Below are 18,642 nucleotides of genomic sequence, written 5' to 3'. Positions count from 1 at the left end.
CGCATCTCCTACAAGTGAACTACAGCGCTCCCCATGGCGAACTACACAATATCCGACCTTGCCTATACGAAAATTGTCCTTCACTCACTCAAACATCCACAGCATCCGGTAAATGGCGTCCTCTTGGGCGCGAAGGACACAAAGGGCGTGCAGGTTGTCGACACAATACCGCTGCTGCATCATTGGACGAGTTTAAGTCCTATGATGGAGATCGGCCTGGACTTGGTGTGTCTTCTATAATATAGAATATCATATGCAGGGAGCTGAGCAAGTGGTCTGGTGAGTGAGGCCAATGGACACGCAGAAAGTCGCGGTCTGGCGCTGGTGGGGTACTACCAAGCGTCTGAGCGCGTCGACGATAATACTTTGAAGCCTGTCGGGGAACGCGTCGCCACGAAAGTCAGGGAAGGATTCCCAGATGCCCTCGCGGTTGTGGTGAGCGCCTTTTGGTCGTGTAGTCGTCGGTTTGGCACGAGCTGACCACCGTTGTGCCAGGTCGATGGGACAAAGCTGGGTTCAGAAACTGATCCCGCACTCGTTGTATGTCATGCCCTGTGTTTTGATTATACTCGAGAACCTTACTTCCCTCCGTTGCTCGCAGCCTTATCTACCAACGTCCGGCTCATCCACGACGTTCCGTTCCGCACCACCCACCATCCTTACCCTCTCTAATTCTGCGCCCGCACTTAGTCTGCACCTATCACGAGCGCGTGTCCCCTTCTCTGACTTTGATGACCATCTGGAAGACGTTCGCCTGGACTGGCTACAAAATGAACAGGTGGAGGAGGCGTTGAAGGGTGTGAAAGTAGTGGATGCATGATATATACTATCACCACTCCAGCCACTGTGCCGTGTATTCCCTATGCAAGCGATTCATTATATCTGTAAGTCACTTAGAATCAGAGCCTCATCCTATAGGCCGAGTCCTGACGAATTGATTGTATATTAGAGTATCTTTGTTACGATTCGATCATTGGTACTCCACTTGCAAGTGTAGTGTCAGGCTGTTTTCAGCTTCGGATTCAACCACTTGTTGATATAGGTACGACTCAGAGCTGAGCCCTTGCCTTGTCTTGCTCACAAGTTGATTGCCGGAGGTGGACTAACGCCTCTCATGGCCGTGTGCCTGCGCGAAAGGGTGTACAACAGGCTGCAGTCGGCGAGCCGGGCTTATCGCGACAAACTGACACACGTCTTGATAAGTACTGAGTATCGTATTGTAATTAGGGAAGAGGACTGGAAGAGGCTGTCGGGTCAAGACCCTTCAGTGTCCATAACATGTTTTTGTAGACTTGGAACGGTGCAAAGCCGATGAATGTCAACCTATCTTGCGGCAGGAGGCATGTTCTTATTGATCTCAGGTAGCGTCGCCTGCGAATCCGTCAAGGAACATTATTGGAATTTTGATCTAAATTCCGTGGCATGTGCTCGAAAATTCCCAAAAGAGATGGCAGAGTCGGCCAGTGGAATGCATATATCGCACGTAGAGTCACATCGAAATGGGATGCCAATCCTGTCAATCCACAAACCTTGATGGCAGCTGTGCTCATCGCCCATTTCTTGTGCGCGTGCACGTAGTGAGGCCTAGATAAAGTCACGAGCGACAGTCGAGACATTCAAGGCGAAAAGAAACAACTCGGGTACAGTTTCGGCATGTGTGACGAAGGTTGGAACGGCTCCAGAGGATAGGCGAGCCTGACCACTGGTCGAGTATGGGCATATGCCAGGGGCAACAGCCTGCAACAGCCTGGACGAAGGGAGGAAGGGTTCAAAGGACAAACCGTAGAGCTAACTCGGCAATAGATCAACTGGATTCTTGGTGTCCCCGAGAAATGCCCGACGATGCCACCCAACCCTGCATGCCGCGGAGTACAGGTGACAGGCATATCAAGCAGACGGATGCCCACGCCAAATACAAATTCACCCACCCAAAATCAGCCTAGCGTCATTGTCAGAGTTGGGGTATTGCAGCCGTCGAAACCGTTAGAAGACTTGCATCGAGGCTGCAAGCAGCGTGATCAAAAGGCACAGAACCCTACGGGAACTGGTTAGACTGTCGATCATGTGGGTTATGCGTCAATATTAGAGTTTGAGATACAAGAGCCTCAACACGGAAGATAGTACCGAGGGCACTTGTGAAGGTCCAAGAGACGATGTGTGGGATACAGCAAGAAACGAATGCCAAGCCAGGAATGGCCCTAGGGACGATTCAACTTTCGGAGTCTACAGGGTCTCAAGGAAAGATGGGTGGCGCAGATATGTCAAGATCGAGGCCCAAAGGACCCGAAGGCGAGGCACATGAAGTCCCAGAGGCGCCCAAACAAATTCGTCAACCACGTTTATTCAGTCAGAGGGAATAGAGGGGACTCGAGCGGACTGTGGAAGCAGGGTGCACGAGAAATAGATAGCCACGGTCAAGCCAGACAATCGTATAGGGGAAGAGCGTCCGTAGCTGATATCGAAAAGATTCCATATATTTATATTACGTGCACTAATGACTGAGTGCGGACTTACAAGACAGTATAGATGAGTATCTGGGCAGGGGTAGCAAGGCCGTACACATCGCCTTGTACGCCCGATGATCGACGAGCGCTTGAGCCTCGAGTTATCGGTAATGTGTCGGAGAACGAGCTTTAGGATCGGCCCTACGAACGGAGCTTTCCGAGTGTGTGATCAGACTGAGCCTGCAAGATATATCAAAAAACGCGTCGCAGATCATATAATAAAACGTACTCCACGATCTACCCTTGCTAAAATGAGATTCGACGCATCTTCATAATGAGTACTCGGTGCGCTCACACGACGGTGTACGACGCCTCATCAAAAGTCAGTTAGGCCTTTCTCTACACCAGGGTCATCATCAGTGGCGCAACGTTTCATCTAGTCTTCCAATGCCGATAAATCCTATCACGTACAATTCAGGGAACGTCTCGCCCAACATCGCGCTGCCAGCAACGTCATTCCGCCTACCGTTTCTCTCGAGCTTTCCGATGTCCTGACAAACACGGAGATTTCTCCTATTGTTGGGGAATCGAACCAGTCGGGGCTACGTAGTGAGGACCCTCGAAGATGTAGTCGCGGCGCTCAACATCCAAGGAGCCTTGTGATTCCACCGGAAGTCTCGGTCGAGATTTTGGGAGAACCACTGACGGAACCCAAAGGTGCGGACATTACGACCGTCCGTGTATCTGACGATCCGTATTGGGCGGTGAGGCAGCTTCTAAATCAATGCCGATCGTCGATAATCGTCGAATACGGTCGGCGATACGAGCGCAGTAAACCCTCTAGCCACGCGTGGATACATCAAGCGCTGTGAAGCCAGTGACACTAGATGTGAATAACTGTGTGTGCGAACGTGTTTCTTTATTCGTTGAAATACTTGAGTAAGTTTGTGGTACGGGAAAAACACTCAAAGAACACAGATTACTTACATTGTGTTGACTCCAGCAGTACTCCAGCGCAGAAGCTGCGTGGGAGGGCCGAGGAGCAGGAGTCGATGGAAGTCACGCATCATGCGTCACGTTTGTATATCATCTCGACGACGGCTTTCGTTCTGGCTCACGCTGCTGCTGCTTTTTCAGTTTTTCATATGACCTTGCACATATTCTACACCTGCTGGGAGCCAAGTTTAGTGCAATGCTTGTCGATTTCAACTCTGAGTGCTTCGGACTCGACTAGACCTCACCGGCGCTTAGCTTTCGGACGGTCAACAGCTGTAGCGATCTCAACTGCGCGTCCGTCTTGACACATCGATATAGAAATGAGTACCTTGGGTTGACGGTTCGGCCTCGCCACTGACAGCTCTTTGATTCCGGGGAGATGCTGCGTCCCGAACCGCGGTGATCACTCCGAGCACGCTGTCTGATCCTGCGAAAATGGCTGCACAATCATCGTGCTGACTTCCAATCTCCAGTATTCTACAAGTTCTTTCTAAATCATGATCGGTATGTTCGACACGAGTGGCTGATTGGCTTCGGCATGAGCGTGCCGCTGGCATCGCACTTGGCCTGTCACTGTCAATTTTATCCTGACCATTGTATGTATTCATCTTGTCCCTTCATCTCGGCCTCAGGTACCTTCTCTTTACCTCCGCCAGAAGCTCCCCAATAGATCATTTATGTATGCATCTTTGATAAAAGCCGCTCCCTACCGGACCTCCTCCGTCAGAGCTCCCTGCCCCCCCAGCTCTGCCCGCCCCGTACCAACCTCATCGGAATGATGCGCCTTTACCGTCTTCTCCCAGCGGCTCTTCTACTCCTCTCACGTCCTGGCACTGCGGCCGCCCAGTTGCATCGGAATGACCTGCGTGACCTTGTCGATGTCTGCGCTTCTCTAGACGTTGACCTTGCCATCCCTCTGGGTAGTAAGCCCCTTGTCGTGGGCAAGCTCGGTGTGCATTTTTTTTTTGCTACACCGTCGAATCGATTTTACTGACCACGGTTGAAATAATCCGATGCCTGCAGATCTCTGCCTTTGCATATCCGCTATTCCCGAATTCCTCCAGACTAACCTCATCGCCATCGCCGCTGTCGCTATTGCTGGAAAACCCGTCGTAACTGGCGTGCTTACCGGGCTCGTACGTCATTTACCTCATCTTCGCTCAAACGTTTTTTCTCGGATCACCCTAAATGCGCATTTAGATTAATGACGCAGCCGGAAAATCTCGCTGCACTTATCCCGAACACTCTGTCCCTGCGTGCACTGGTAAATCCTGCGGGTTCAGTTGTACTGATGGTTTCTCGCCCTCGCCTGCCTCTCATCCCACCACTTGCGTCTGCAAGGCCCCCAACACTGTATGTAACGGTGTCTGCGGCCACTTCCCGTCTTGCGCTTCTGGAAAACCTCACACCAAGAGAAGCAAGAAGGACAGGTTGTGGGAAGGTAGTGGCACGTGTTGGGACCGAGGCCAGGGATGGATGGCCTGTGGTGTATTCGGAGGCGCGGCTCGCGCATGGGAGTGTGTGAACACCAAGAAGGATCTAGAGAGCTGTACGTTGATTTCATCCTTCTCAGCTTGATCTTCGACGGGGATCCTGACACCTTCTCGATGTGATGTAAACAGGCGGTGGTTGCATGCTTCCTTTGACCCCCTACACTCCGACCGGCACCGATTGTACAGCCCTTCCGGGTGTCGCGGACGTGGAGTGCATCTCTGGCTCCTGCGTCGTACAACGTTGTGCAAAAGGTTATGTCCCATCGTGGGACGGTACAGAATGCATTCACACACCGTCAAGTCCTCAGCATCATGCCGTCTACGCGGAATGGGACGAGGATGACACGCCGGCTACACGCTATGGCCTTGAGCACGTCCCGCTCAAGGCTTAAAACCTTCATTTGAATATTCATGACGGCCTCGTCGTAGACTTTCTTTGCACTCGACTTATCATCTTCGTCTTCTATGGTCAGCCAGCTCCCTCTTCTACCCTTTCTCGAGGTGAATCCGCGATGGACGGTTCGGATCCCTGATTGCCCTGCTCTCCGTCTCGACTGTTTATTTTCACAAATCTATGCGACAAAAATGTGATGCTCGTGTTGTGCCCTCTGCTTCTCACTGTGCAGATCCTAGTCCTACTGTCGTTTATATATAATCGTCACTCGTTATCAATACACCTGCTTCGACGATACACCTACCGTTCTCCTCAGACGTCCAACTATCCCGTTGCGAGCCAGAATGTCGAACACTGAGTACTAAGTAGTGCTCGAGCGGTTCGGTAAACAGCATGAAATGCTTCAAGCTCCTGGCCTCCGATTCCATCGTCATCCATCTCATACGAAGCATATATATAGCACAAACACCACAGTGTGACTACGAACCTTCGAGCTGCGATCCGCTCGCGATCCTGATCCTCACCGTTCTAGCCCGATTGACAGTAAGTACTGTTGCGACAATTCAGGGGGAGCTGAGCGCTTCGAATCCAATGCAGTCGGCGATTCCCAAGTCAGTGCGACTTGACTTTTGACTTGACTTTGAGTTTGAGGGAAGTTCGGGACCAAGGATGCTTTCAAGCCAACAGAGCTCGCAGGTGACGTTTGCATGCCTTCTCGGTCACCAAACGGCGTTTTTGTCGAGATTGAGCCACGATCGACCGGGACATGCCAGTCCCATGCCTATCGCACGAATTCCCATGGTTTACCGAGCGTGCCATGGTGCCAGGTGTTGCCCATAGTGCCACACAGTATGCTACATACCCGGAATATCCCCATTTGTGATATTTCGGGGCGATGTGCGATGTCTTCGGCCCCAAAAAAGAATTGCTCAGCTCCCGCTGGAACACGCAGCCCAGCCAGAAGTACCTGTGTAAATGGTTCGCGCTATATGCGTATGCGTATGCGTATGGCTACATTCCGTGGCGCAACGAAGGATACACGATCATACAAAAACCAAGGACCGATAGCACTCCCACATCCCCACCACTACCAGCCCCGCCACCAGCCCCGCCACCAGCCCCGCCACCAGCACCCATACTCGCACAACCGCGCCCGACCCTACTCCGCCACGAACGTCCCACCCAACCCACCCACATCGTCCAACTCCATCGCCCCGCCCCCGCCATCCACAGCGCCCCGCCCCGCCCTCCGCGCGTCCTTCCGATTCTTCTTCTTGTCCAGCCGCGCCGCGCGCCGCGTCGTCCCCACCAGCCCCGGGACCGGCGCCCCCGCCTGCGCGCTCGCGGCGCGGCGCAGGCGCTTCGGCGCGCGCACGCTGATCGTCCCCGGGGCCGCCGCGTGCTCGTCCGCGGGCGACCGCGCGCGCTTGCGCGATGGCTGGCTGGGCTCCTCCTCGTCCATCCGATCCCTAACACAAACCAAAGCAAACCAAGGCAAGGAAAACCAAAAAAAAAAATCACAGTCACAACCACAACCACAATCACAACCACAATCACAACCGAGGACAAAGGGCGCCGCCACGAAATTGATCCGATCCGATCCAAGCCGAGAAGTAGGGCGCGGGGGCACGTCGCGACGAGCGCGCATTTTCAACTTATTGATCAGCGCGGATCCCAGTCACCGACATGCGCGAGCGAAGCCGGACGCTGCTCACCCTTGCTCGTCGGCGTCGATGCCGTCCATGGCCTGCGCCTCGTCCTCTACCTCCATCGAGTCGGGCAGCGCCTGCTGGTCCGCCTCGCCGAACAGGCCCTCGAGCGTGAACGCTTGGCCGAGCGCCGACAGGATCTGCGCCTGGCCGACGGTCTCGGCGCCAGGTGCGATCTGTCCCGGGCCTAAAAGGACACCGAGAACGCCGTTGAGCCCCGTTCGAAGATCGCGCGCCGGGACGGACGGAAGGAAGGGCTCACCTGATGCGGACGAGATCATCGACGGGATCTGCGACGGGTGGACGGTCGGCGGGACGGAGAAGAAGGGGATTTTTTGGTGGTTCCAGTCGGTCAGGACTTGGCGCGCGGCGGCGAGGATGTCGGGCGTGCCGCCCTTGAGGAGCTTGCCCGTGCTCAGCGCCAGCATCGTCAGGAACTCGAGCGCGGAGCCGAACTCGGGCAGGCCGTAGATCTTCTGCATCTTCTCGGGCTCTGTCCGCGCGAGCACGGCTTCCACTGAGATGGCACGGCGTCGTCATCGGTGTGCGTGGACGGAAGAGGCTGGGAGATTGAGGCGGGCTTACCGACTTCGACAGGATCCTGGATGTCTTCCACTCGGATCACGTTGCGAAGCAGGACGCTGCCCTTGCTGTTTCCTTTGCCGTCGTCGACATCGTCGTCGAAGATGACACCTGGAGAGTCGACGATGCGCAGGCCGCGTTCGAGTTGAACGTGTTGGAGATCTTTCGTATGACCCGGCTGCGAAGCCACTGCACAGACCTGGAAGTGTGAGGGTTAGGATGCACAAGCGCAGGAGGCGAAACATGTGCCCTTGAGCAAAAAAAAAAAGGGGGGGGGAGGACAGACCTTCGATCTCTTCAGCGTGTTGATGAGACTGCTTTTTCCGACATTGGGATAGCCGACGACGCCGACGGTGACGCTCTGCGCCGCGCTAGGCTTGTAGGCCTTGAGTATCCTCATAAGGGCGGGAGCAGTCGACGAGGAGAGGTTCGAGCGCTGATGGGACGTGGACGAGCGGAAGGGGAGAGTGGGGGTGGTATGGCGGAGGTAGCGCAGCCAATTGAGCGCGTTTTGTCGGGGCACGAGATCTATTGAGCGTGCAAAGATGCAACAGACGTTCGACGAGAGAGTCAGAGTCAAAAAATATGCGAGATCTGCTCAGGCGCGCGAGCGACGCGCACCGATTTTGTTCAGGACGAAAACGAGCTTCTTGCCCTCCGCCTCGCGCCTCCTGACCTCCTCTTCCACGAGCCTGCTCCTGCAGCCCTCTGGGTCTCGGGCGTCGAGAACGAGGACGATGACGTCGCTCTCGTCAATGACCTTGTGGAGCGCGCGGACGTAGAACCTGCGCAGCTGCTCCTTCGTTTTTTGCTGCGGCCCGGCGGCGGACGGGTCGTCGAATTGGGAGGACGGGTCGGCGGACGAGGCGGCGGCGAGGAGGGCGAGGGAGGAGAGCGTCGGCTCGGACGCCATCGTCGCGTCTGGGTCTTTTAGGTACGGGGGAGGCTGCACGGTTCAGGGAGCGGCGGGCGGTGAGCCCGAGGACGGTGCGATCGAGAGGGATACGGACCGCGTGGGTGCGCTGTTTTTCGGCATTGCGTATCTTGAGATCAGGGAGACGGGGTATGCCCGGGTCTTTCTTCAGCTCTGCGGTGTGACGAGGGTCAGCCGGGTGGAAGGCGGGTGTGGAGGGTCACGGCGCACTCGACTTGTGTGGGACCGCCTTGTGGGATTCTGTGGGGGAAGAGGACGGTCGAGCGGCGGGTCTGGCGGGGTTGCAGCGACAGCTTACGGTTTCTGCCCATGTTCGCCCGTCGACGGTGCGAGTGCGTGTCCAACGAGGAAGCGCAGACCGGCTCGGCGCTTTGCGAGATCCGAGTTCGCTCTCGTCGGTCACAAGCAGCGCGGCAGCTGCGACTGGCCTGTGGCTTCGTCCTGTAAAAATTTCCAGAGCCCGATGAAAATGCATCCGCCGGGAATTGAACCCGGGCCCAAGCCATGCTTGACGTACAGTCGAGTGGGAAGACTCGATGCTAACCATTACACCACAGATGCTTAACAATGCCTCAATCAAGGCTTAGTCCATACAGATCCTTCGGCCAGCAGAAACATACCATGGAAACTCTCTCGACTGTCTGTCGACACTAAGTGTAATGTCCTATGCTACCGTGTCTGACCTGAAAAGTTGCTTGGGACCAACGGGAACGCTAGCTGGATATCACCTAGATCCCGAGGTCCCGAATCACTTATGCCATGGAGGTAGCACGGCTCTGTCTATCTCAAATACTGACCCCCTACTCCAGTTTCTTCGGTTCCCGACACACACCGCCTCAGAACCCAAGGTGGACACCGCACGCGTGGGCAAGGCCATTCACCGACGTCGGACTGACCGCGATATCATTCGGTTGTCGGTCTCCGACGATGCAGTCCGTATATGTACTCGATGACCGTGTCGCCGATGGATGGGCAACCTGGATAGGGCCTCGACTTGGACGGTATTGAATGGCCATTGCGCCAGGTACATGATATGTGGAAATACGCTCGCTTCCCTTCGCTTCCTCGTAGCCCTCGGTGCACCCTTTCATGTGTGCCTTGAATCATTGCATGTCCTGTTCATGAGCATCTCGAGGATGAATGATAGGTGATGAGTATACATCCACGAAGAAACTGGAGATTTGACGTTACAGTGCCCCCCGCTTACGGGAAACACCCAGCTCTTCCAAAGCAGTACTGATCGCCGACGCCACGACAGTGCACAAGGAGGGCATCTGAAACAACGATGTTGATACATGTAATCTCACTTCTCTCTATTATACTTTAGAAAATCGCGATGTCAAGGACAAACAGGTAGACATTGGTAATAGGCACAAGTTGACAATGCTGCAACCGAGTGCGGAAAACGTACATACGAAGCGAACAGACACAGTCGAGTAGGTCGTCTTGATATAATACGTCGTCATGGGCGTGTCGGGATATCGTGCGGGGAGGACGAACAACGGAAGGAAGTGGTGAGGGAAGAGAAGGTGGAAGGAAAGGGACAGGGACAGGGGCGGCAGGAGGGCGGAACGATCATTACGGCCGATAGTCGTTGAAGTATGGGTGGATCATGGCTCGTTTTGCTGGACAAAGGGATGAAGTCGGGTCAAAAATAATCATGAACAACTCGAGGCTCGAGGCGCACCTGAAATTCGTTTCGCCGCATCATAAGCCAGTGTTTGCTGCCAGACATCAAATTAAATCACGGAACGTGGACGGAAAAACATGAACCGCAGACATACAATAAGAAGGTCGAGCCCTGCCTTGTCGAGGTAAGGCACGTAGTCCGCAATGTTTTGTCGAGACCATTGCGGGAACGTGGGCTTGTAATCCGGCAGCGATTTAACTCCAGGCCAAATATCCTCGTTCGGTGTTCCAAGGACTCTGTTTCACATCGGCATCGAGATAATCAACACGCATCATTCAGCAGGCGCGCACAAATGCCCACACACCTGAAGATCTTGAAAATTTGATCGATCTCCGAATCGCCCGGAAACAGAGGATTGCCTTTCATAACCATCTCTGCAAAAATACAGCCCACGGACCACATGTCAATCGCTGTCGAGTACTGGCGCGAACCCAGAAGAACTTCTGGCGCTCTGTACCACAGCGTGACCACCTAGATACGAATGCTCAGCTGTGGAACAAGGTACAGACAGTGAGCCACCCCACCTCGTGGGTGTATGATCGCATAGGGATACCAAAGGCTCGTGCGAGGCCAAAGTCCGCAAGTTTCAGATTGTTGCGCTTGTCGATCAGCAAATTCTGTGGCTTGAGGTCGCGATGAAGGATCCTGTGTGAATGGCAGTAGAGAAGACCGGATGTCAATTGATGAGTGAATTTCTGTAAAAGATTTTTCATCAGTTCTGAGCACCGGGTTGCATTCAATTCGGGGCGGTACACGCGATGACGTCGTGCCGGCCCCTCCAAGAAAGGCAGGTCACGACCAGGTGACGTTGTGTTGTGGATGCACGTGATAGACGCCCTCGACGTGAAAGATTAATCAAGCGCTGGCGATCCGAGCGCACAGGGCGCAGGGATGCCACGCAAGGTCTACTGCGCATCACTCCACACTCGCACACCGCAAAAACACGTCTGCCTCCGCGGCAGCGCGTCGCACACGCGCCATCTCCACAGATATAGCAGTGGGGCCTAAAGAGGCAACCGGTGCACTCACCTTGCAAATGTCGAGTGTAAGCGGCGCACCGGTTGAGTTCCCGTACTCCATATACCGTTTGAGATCCACGTCGAGAAATTCGAACACGAGGTACAGCTTCTGGTCGGCGTGAACTATATCGAGGAGCCTGCGTGCCGCGCCCCACGAGGACGATGTGATGGGCAAAAGGACTACGGATTCGAGGGTGATGGACGTACCTGACAATGTTATCGTCTTTCAGCTCCTTGAGAAGGCTGATTTCACGGATGGCGGTGCTGGGCACCCCCTCATCCTCCGCCTCGAGCCGGATCTTCTTGAGCGCTACGATCTGGTTCGTGTCCACGTCGCGGGCCTTGTAGACGACACCGTACGTTCCTGAGCAGGTTGTCCGTGCGTGAAACAGAATTGGCGGATGCGATTATGAGGAAGTGACAGGCGAGTTAATCCGGACAAACCTTCGCCTGCAGAGCGTGGGTTAGTGGCGTAAAGTGACAGTCTGCATCCATCATCACTCACCGACTTTCTCAAGCTTCGCATACCTGTTCAACACCAATGTTAACGCCGTCAGCTTCCTCGTGGCCAGTAAGACATTGCAACCAGCGCTGACCGATCCATGAAGAAGTATTGAGGACCTGAAGGTGTGAATCAGGTGGCGAGGACAAGTCGCAGAGGAAGCTCGAGGCTAGAGTGCCACCGCAAGGATACAGATACAAAGAAGAGGAAGAGAACGAATGAGATAATTTTCAAGGGAAGAAGTTGGCGAGGGGAACACAAATGAGGAGGAGTCGATGGGTTGGTTTTGTTGCCCTCGATTATGTAATTCACAAGATAGTGGTGGCCTGCAGTGAATCTTCGTTCCCAAAGCTCACTTCAGGACTTTGAGACGACCCTTTATATATGGGCCTCGCCGGCCCCACCATCGTTGACAAGTTCTCGCAGAAATGAATCTGTCATTAGGCGCAAATCCGCGACCCTCTCCGGGGAATTTCACACCCCTCCAGCTTAGCATGTATGTATGTGCTAGTGGCGAAACAGCACATCCGGTGTTCAACGTTCAACCTTCGTGCGCCGATCGTCTACATTTCAGGAATATACAATAGCTCACGACGAACAATAGCGCAGGAAAAGGTATCCGAAGGCCTGTTGCAGGATCCTGTATGCTACATACACAGAAGGAAAGTTCAAAGATAAAGTCAGGTGGCGAAGTACGACCTAAATCCAATAGTACATTAGGACAAGAATGGAGATGCAGCATGATCAAGAGCTTCCGGTCCCACCTATCGCCTGCTGTCAGGCATAGCCCACCTCTGTGATATGAGGCATCCTTGGTTACGACCTCGTTTTCGCTGATATACAGCGAGTGCTGGGCGAAGCGCCGACAATTTACTTTAGATAAAGTGGCTACCACAAATATCATGGGCGCTGCCGGCCGATCTGCGGAAAGCGAATATCGACGAATGCGAACAGGATCACTATTGGGATAATTTTACCTAAATGAGATAATTTTCATTCAAGTGATGGACACCTGGAATGCTCGCCAAAGGTGCCGCCGCACCATCTGCACGGTTGAGCGAGCGGTGTGTGTGTGGTCTAACCCTCGTAAGAACTCCGGGCGAGGTGACCGCGATGCGGAGAGACAGGGTGCGATCAAGGAACTGGGGCACGAGTCATGGGAGATGGCATACATAAGGAAGCTCACGTAGGGCGCGGAAGTGGTAAAGCGGCTGTAGTTCATGGTGAACACGAGTACGAGGCGGAGTGTCGCGAAAACACGAATGCGACACAGCAACGCGGGGTCTTCCCGGCTTCGGGTTCTTGCCGGTGTTGAAACGTTGAAGTTCTACACGCCCAGGTTTGTCCGGGTCATAAGACAAGAAATGCGACATTCATATCTGTATAGCGAGACACATCAGGCAGTCAGGGTCGGCGTTGCAGTGATGGCAAATCCTAACGTGGATCGACGCAGTGATCAACAGAGGAAATGAGAATAGCGCCGGCGTGTGCGGAGCATCCCCGGTACCGTAAGTGCCGCTGTGCGGTGGACAAAAGATTTGAGTGTGTGCTGAGAATTTGATCAAGACCCGGACACGCCCCTTTTCAAGGTGGACTTCGCGACGCGAAGTCACTACTGCCGGAAAGAATAGCAAGCGTGGAGATTGCCAGCGCAAAGGTTCACGTCAGACAATCAAGCGAGCAAGACGTCTCCACACATGAGTTAGCTCAAAGCCTGGGAAGTCGAAAGATTGCCAACGAATGCGAAGACTACCGGAACGGCAAAGAGAAGTTCACAGCCATAGAAAATGTCTGAGCATTTAGTCAACCCCAAGTTCTGACCAACGCCAGTCCAACGTCTAGTACGGCATCTTCAGGCATGCCGCAATCTCTCCACTGCAGCTCCAGTATGAGGAAACGGACGTTCAAGTAGCGTAGGAGAGAATATCTGGACTCTGGGCAACATAGAGACAGATAGAGACAGGTACCGGAAGGACACGGGGAGGTCGTGCATGTACTAGTCGTAGCGATGCCCGTGAGACTATTACATGCGCCGGACAACGACGTAGAGTTTGCTGCTTGGCGACCCAGCAGAGTCTGGTACATCGTGCCTGCAGGCCCATCTAGATTGTCCAACGTTGATAACGATCAACGTTGGAAACATATGCAGGAACAGAAAATTGTGGCATTTCATGACGAGTATGATCCTGTTTGATCCCATGAACACGAGACTTGTCCGAGAGCGTGACCGCTATGACCGAGTCGGATGAACTGCTTACAATTGAACAGCACTGGTTCCGGGGTATGTGCATTCAAAGAAGGAGCTAGGCCAAGAGGACTGAAGATGTACCACCGGATCCAGACGAGAGGAAAGCTTGAAGGCTGGCAAAATGATATTAAGCCTCGTAAGCGCCTAGGATACTTCAGGACGGTCAGGCCGCGGACACGTCATCGTAGGTCATCATCCCAGTAACATACGGCTGGAAGTTTCATGTGAAATACAGTAGCAAATGGTGATTCACCTGTGCGAAAACGATACAACGATCACTGACGTCTAAGTAGGTCTAGGCCATGAAATTCCCTCATCTCCTTTGCGTCGTGTCTGCGTGAGGTCGATGTATTGGCCAGGCCATGGCTCCTCGCCTAGAAAACAAAGGCGTCAGCGAAAGTTGTCAGGCGGAGGCAGTGTATACGGACTGCGGTCAATGGTATCTGCGTCCCCACCATCCTCCTCCTCCTCGTCGTCCTCAGCATCCCATTGATCATGCACCAGGGCGTCTGGATTGCGCTCGCGGTCGACAGCAAGATCTTTCATCAACCTGTTCATCGACTCGTCTTTTTTCTGCTGCAGCGTCTCTTGATGCTGCGCGCGCGCGCGAGCTAATTCAGGGACGTAATCTCTGTGGAGACAGATCAATTGAGACGGGCCCGCACGAGTAATGGCGGTGGATGCACTTTTCATATTCTTCACGCGATGCCTCAACAGCTTCGAAGAATTCCTTAACGCCGGCTCCGGTCATACTTGATACACCCACAGCCTTCGTCCGCGTCATAAGAAGCTGACAGTGGGAAGATGTGCAATTGCTCACCTTTAAATGCTTGTAAAACTCGTCTAGGACAAGGCTCATACTGTTCATGAGACTATTCATATACGTCGGTTCGCCATCATCGTCTGTCGTTCCCTGGTGAGATGCGAGCGCTACTTGGAAGGCTTCAAAGTCTTGCATCCACTCCAAAGCAAACTCGTGTGGCTGTACATCTGTTTTGTTGAAGACAAGGATGAAAGGGAGCTTTGTTTTGTACAAGATGCTAAGACATGAGGTTAGCGCTGATCAGAGACTGGTAGATATGGTTGCAGAAATTGAGATGATAACGACGAGGTATCGAACACGGGGTAATGATACATATTGAAGATCGGTTCTCACCTGCAGGCATACAGCATGTTAGACATGAAAGTTGCAGGCGCCATAGTGCGCGGCGTGTCAATGATGTACGCAACGACGGTGGGTAGAGAAGACGCGATGGCGTCTGTGATAATTGCTCCGGAGGCAGACCAAGTGAAGATCTCAATCTGACCTGGCGTATCGAGGATAACATAGCTACGGTCATTTAGCTCGATCAGCGAGAAGGTAGGCGATATATACGAGTAACCCACTCGACCGTGTCCGCTCTCTTCTCTACCAGCTCCAGAACTTGGTCGAACTTGGTTGTAAACAGATTGAGGGCAGTGAGAATTCCACCGTTTGGGCCGAGATTGTACCTTGCGATACCATTATACCTTAAGAGTGGCAAGCGCTGAGTGGAATAACCACAAACTGCTTCATGACCTCCTGGTAGTCCACGGTATCCCGTATATCGATATTCGCCTCAAAAGGCAAGCTCGAAACAGCAGGGTCGAGGTTAAGTACATAAGGAGGCGAGGGGGGGTCTTGAGAATGCAAATACGAGTTGATTCGTTGAACAAATGTCGATTTTCCGGCACCGGCCATCCCAATGGTGATGATGACCACGGGTTTTTTCTTGGATGCAGAAGCAGAATTCGTAGATGAAGCTGCGTCCATACTGGTTCGAATTATCTAGAGTGTAATTTTGTGTGTTGAGACAGAGAGAATACAGTGGGGAAACCCAAAAGAAACAGCAGGCGGCGTGACTCGAGTCAGTGACCTGTGGTGACTCAGGGTGACATTTGAAACTCCGAGGGCGTAATGGGCCTGATAAAGACTGCTGCCTCGACCTCGACGTCTTGCCTTTGCCCCTCATCGAGTCAATCAATCCAAGCTACTTGCTGTTCAAGACATCGTAGAACAACCAATATATCAATTCAATCATGGAAGACGAAGTACAGTATCTCGGGAGAAATGCACCTCCCGCGGATCCCGTAGTTCCTTCAGCACTGTCGTCTGATACTCATCGCCCGGTTTCTGGTCAGTTGTCTCCTGCTGCAGCAGGAGAGACAATAACCGCTGTGACCGCAGGTATCTTGTTGCATATTCCCAAGACCGCTGAGCAGCCGGGACAGAGCCTGAGGTACTATAAGATTCGCACACAAGTCGTAAATATCGGTCGAGCATCGGGCTCGAACGTGGGCAAGGAGAGGCAATCGATCGATACTGCAACCTTTCGCTGCCCGGTCATCAGCAGGCGGCATGCTAAGATACTATTCTCGGACACTGGACATGTTCGTCTTTCTTTATCCGCTACTTCTTTAGATATTGACGCCCGTGTCTCCGTGCGTAGGTATACTTGGTTGATCTGGATTCGCACCATGGAACCCACCTTTTGAAACAAGGCGGTACTGTATCTCAGAGGCTGATTCCTGAGGTCCCCGTTCTTTTGGAGGACGGTGATACTGTCACATTTGGGAAGATTGTTGGACGGGATAGCTATGTCGTCCGTCCTGTGACAGTCAACATCAGGCTTCTACATGGCGTTGCTCCGAATCTCTCATCTCCGGCACCGATTGAAGCCCCCATCCCCCCCATCCTCTCTCCAGACTCTCCCGAACGACTCAACTGTACTCCCAAGTCGAGCACTTCTGGCAGATACGGTGTCTTTGGCTCTTCTCCTTCTTCGTCTTCCGACTCCTCATCGTCATCCAGTCAACCTGATTCGGATATTGAGGAGATCGAGCGTCCAGAGGAGTATCCTGACGCTCAGCCGGATTTCTCCGCTAGCCGCTCTTACTTCCCAGACCCTTCGCTGCCATCCATTCATGGTCTAGGCTTGCTCAAGCGCATGATCCCACCCATATCATGCCCTCCCTCGCTGCGGCCATCTTTGATGTCCTTCCAGAGCTCCAGATATCGTTGGTTGGACACTGAACCGTCAGCTTCCGGTCCTGGTCCTTCAGGGGCAAATCGGCTCCCAAATGCCTCTGACGGAGAGGCCGTCTTCAATGATGCCCAGAAGGGGTTTAGCGATCTAATGTTTCTTGACAACGTCCTGCATCCTTCAGAGCCCCTCGTGATCGGCGCCTACCCCAACTCAAGAGCCGTCTCTCCATCTCACTCATCATTGGTTGCCATCCGTGCAATCTCAATGTCCCCGGAGATGGAGGAAGGCAGATTTGAAGGCATAGTGCCAGAGGCGCCACCTCTTCACACTGTCTCTGTCGCAGAATGTATGCCTGTTGACGTTGCGGAAGAATCGCATCCTGACGAGGAGAATGACGTGGCGGGCGGACAACCTGATGTAGTTTCCCAAGCTAACTTGGAAGAAGATGTAGACGCTGGTGAACAGGACATGATCGTCGACTCGGATGACGATGAACACGAGCCCGGCGTGATCTTTAATAACGTTTTTCAAGAGAAGCCCGAAAGCGAAAGTGAGATCCTGTCACGATTTTCAAGATTGGAAGGCTCGCTTGTTGACCTTCGAGTACGTGCACGTCTTCATCTCGATGATCCTGCACTGATCGATTGCAGTCCAATGTGCTGAGACTGCGCATCGCACATCGCAAGACTCAGGCAGATCTGAAGTCACAGGCAGATCGAGCTTTCGGGTTCGACAAACGAATCGACGAGACAAACGATCTTTTCCAATCACTCTGGAACCGCATCGAGGGCGCATATGACAACTACTTTGAACTGAGCCAAGAGTTGGCGGCGTTCCGGGAGCGTCTTGACTCCCATCAAGGTGATGTGGATAAGGTGAGGCAGTATCAAGAGCAGCTCCGGATTCAACAGCAGCCGCCGGCACCATCTTCCGAAGTCCTGCAAAGAGCACTCGTTGAGAGGGAGGATGTTAAGACGAGCGTGGAAGCGTTGCACGCTTTGGTAGCAAGTGAGTACCTTTTATTGTACCAACGGCCCTTGGCTCATCGCATGCATTAGGTCTCAAGAATTTGAGAGATTCCACCACCGCAGAAGTGGAGCATGATCTTCAGGCTCTCAAAGCTGCGCGCACCCTTGTCATCGACAAGACGGTTGATCACGTAGGCCTAGTCCAGGTACGTCCTCAGATGCCCACTCTGGGCGCGTTTCCGTCTCATCGCGTACAGAACGACGCCGCGCCCTCTCCATCACTCAAGAGGAAACGTTCTGTGTCTGAGGATGAGGCCTGTGCTATGAGTGAAGTTGCAGACAGACCTCGCCCGCTGAAACGTGGCAAGATCGCGGCTGCTACGCAGACTGCGGCTCTGGTAATGGTCGGCGCTGTTGCTGCATGGTCTGCGTTGGCATTTGCTTGATTCATTGTGTGAAAGCATCTTGGGACTAGGCTCGCCACCTTTTGTATAAACGAATCAAGCCCTCAGGGTAGTTGTGACAATCCTGTACCATCCAATGTTGTGTTTGTGTTGTGTTGTATGTACTATATGGTCAATTTGAATGTACGTTCTGTTCGAAAACTTAGTTTGCTTGGTCCTGGAGGCTGCAGAGTCTTGCACACGTAGAACACATC

The 18,642-nt window shown here is 53.4% G+C and overlaps 8 protein-coding genes across 8 annotated transcripts; 3 read left to right on the top strand and 5 right to left on the bottom strand.

Annotated features, from left to right (window-relative positions):
* Nucleotides 1-33: 33 nt before the first annotated feature.
* On the top strand, nt 34-820 carry HETIRDRAFT_455084 (uncharacterized protein; the record flags this gene model as incomplete). The annotated part of the gene is made up of 4 exons (XM_009553150.1): nt 34-225; nt 289-435; nt 496-540; nt 602-820. 4 exons carry the CDS (start codon nt 34-36, stop codon nt 818-820), a joined length of 603 nt encoding a protein of 200 aa, XP_009551445.1.
* A 1,785-nt stretch (nt 821-2,605) lies between these two features.
* HETIRDRAFT_429963 (uncharacterized protein) lies at nt 2,606-3,511 on the bottom strand (the record flags this gene model as incomplete). The annotated part of the gene is made up of 4 exons (XM_009553149.1): nt 2,606-2,684; nt 2,916-2,995; nt 3,062-3,188; nt 3,432-3,511. The coding sequence occupies 4 exons, from the start codon at nt 3,509-3,511 to the stop codon at nt 2,606-2,608; spliced, it is 366 nt and encodes a 121-aa protein (XP_009551444.1).
* A 704-nt stretch (nt 3,512-4,215) lies between these two features.
* Nucleotides 4,216-5,653, top strand: HETIRDRAFT_446505 (uncharacterized protein; the record flags this gene model as incomplete). The annotated part of the gene is made up of 4 exons (XM_009553148.1): nt 4,216-4,390; nt 4,464-4,576; nt 4,641-4,989; nt 5,063-5,653. The coding sequence occupies 4 exons, from the start codon at nt 4,216-4,218 to the stop codon at nt 5,323-5,325; spliced, it is 900 nt and encodes a 299-aa protein (XP_009551443.1). The 3' UTR covers nt 5,326-5,653.
* A 1,466-nt stretch (nt 5,654-7,119) lies between these two features.
* HETIRDRAFT_237403 (uncharacterized protein) lies at nt 7,120-8,706 on the bottom strand (the record flags this gene model as incomplete). The annotated part of the gene is made up of 6 exons (XM_009553147.1): nt 7,120-7,223; nt 7,299-7,553; nt 7,622-7,817; nt 7,905-8,146; nt 8,240-8,564; nt 8,629-8,706. Coding segments are annotated over 6 exons (1,200 nt in total), but the record flags the coding sequence as incomplete, so codon positions are not given.
* Nucleotides 8,707-9,868: 1,162 nt separating this feature from the next.
* HETIRDRAFT_421989 (uncharacterized protein) lies at nt 9,869-10,018 on the bottom strand (the record flags this gene model as incomplete). The annotated part of the gene is made up of 1 exon (XM_009553146.1): nt 9,869-10,018. One exon carries the CDS (start codon nt 10,016-10,018, stop codon nt 9,869-9,871), a length of 150 nt encoding a protein of 49 aa, XP_009551441.1.
* On the bottom strand, nt 9,875-12,007 carry HETIRDRAFT_389583 (uncharacterized protein). Its single transcript, XM_009553145.1, has 9 exons — nt 11,858-12,007; nt 11,763-11,789; nt 11,469-11,627; nt 11,272-11,398; nt 10,767-10,937; nt 10,547-10,713; nt 10,337-10,478; nt 10,240-10,276; nt 9,875-10,177 (listed from the first exon to the last, which is right to left on the bottom strand). Exons 1-9 carry the CDS (start codon nt 11,863-11,865, stop codon nt 10,131-10,133), a joined length of 885 nt encoding a protein of 294 aa, XP_009551440.1. The 5' UTR covers nt 11,866-12,007; the 3' UTR covers nt 9,875-10,130.
* Nucleotides 12,008-14,296: 2,289 nt separating this feature from the next.
* On the bottom strand, nt 14,297-15,803 carry HETIRDRAFT_421987 (uncharacterized protein; the record flags this gene model as incomplete). The annotated part of the gene is made up of 7 exons (XM_009553144.1): nt 14,297-14,385; nt 14,440-14,642; nt 14,698-14,780; nt 14,832-15,051; nt 15,168-15,341; nt 15,398-15,502; nt 15,559-15,803. The coding sequence occupies 7 exons, from the start codon at nt 15,801-15,803 to the stop codon at nt 14,297-14,299; spliced, it is 1,119 nt and encodes a 372-aa protein (XP_009551439.1).
* A 197-nt stretch (nt 15,804-16,000) lies between these two features.
* HETIRDRAFT_442034 (uncharacterized protein) lies at nt 16,001-18,609 on the top strand. The gene is made up of 5 exons (XM_009553143.1): nt 16,001-16,420; nt 16,480-17,619; nt 17,667-18,024; nt 18,075-18,190; nt 18,242-18,609. The coding sequence occupies exons 1-5, from the start codon at nt 16,070-16,072 to the stop codon at nt 18,428-18,430; spliced, it is 2,154 nt and encodes a 717-aa protein (XP_009551438.1). The 5' UTR covers nt 16,001-16,069; the 3' UTR covers nt 18,431-18,609.
* Nucleotides 18,610-18,642: the final 33 nt, after the last annotated feature.

The sequence above is a fragment of the Heterobasidion irregulare genome (genome assembly GCF_000320585.1).
Source record: "Heterobasidion irregulare TC 32-1 unplaced genomic scaffold scaffold_11, whole genome shotgun sequence".
NCBI classification, from domain to species: Eukaryota; Fungi; Basidiomycota; class Agaricomycetes; order Russulales; family Bondarzewiaceae; genus Heterobasidion; species Heterobasidion irregulare.
The sequence above is the reverse complement of the archived record's forward strand: the minus strand, read 5'-3'. Positions and strand labels throughout refer to the sequence as shown.

Bases quoted from the DNA above. Each gene is read 5' to 3' on its own strand.
- HETIRDRAFT_389583 (XM_009553145.1), bottom strand. The intron at 10,938-11,271 runs GTGAGTGCACCG...AATCTTTTACAG, and splicing joins TTACACTCGACATTTGCAAG to AAATTCACTCATCAATTGAC. The intron at 10,479-10,546 runs GTGTGTGGGCAT...GATGTGAAACAG, and splicing joins CAAATTTTCAAGATCTTCAG to AGTCCTTGGAACACCGAACG.
- HETIRDRAFT_442034 (XM_009553143.1), top strand. From the start codon at position 16,070: ATGGAAGACGAAGTACAGTATCTCGGGAGAAATGCACCTCCCGCGGAT. The intron at 16,421-16,479 runs GTTCGTCTTTCT...CTCCGTGCGTAG, and splicing joins TATTCTCGGACACTGGACAT to GTATACTTGGTTGATCTGGA. The intron at 17,620-17,666 runs GTACGTGCACGT...GATCGATTGCAG, and splicing joins GCTCGCTTGTTGACCTTCGA to TCCAATGTGCTGAGACTGCG.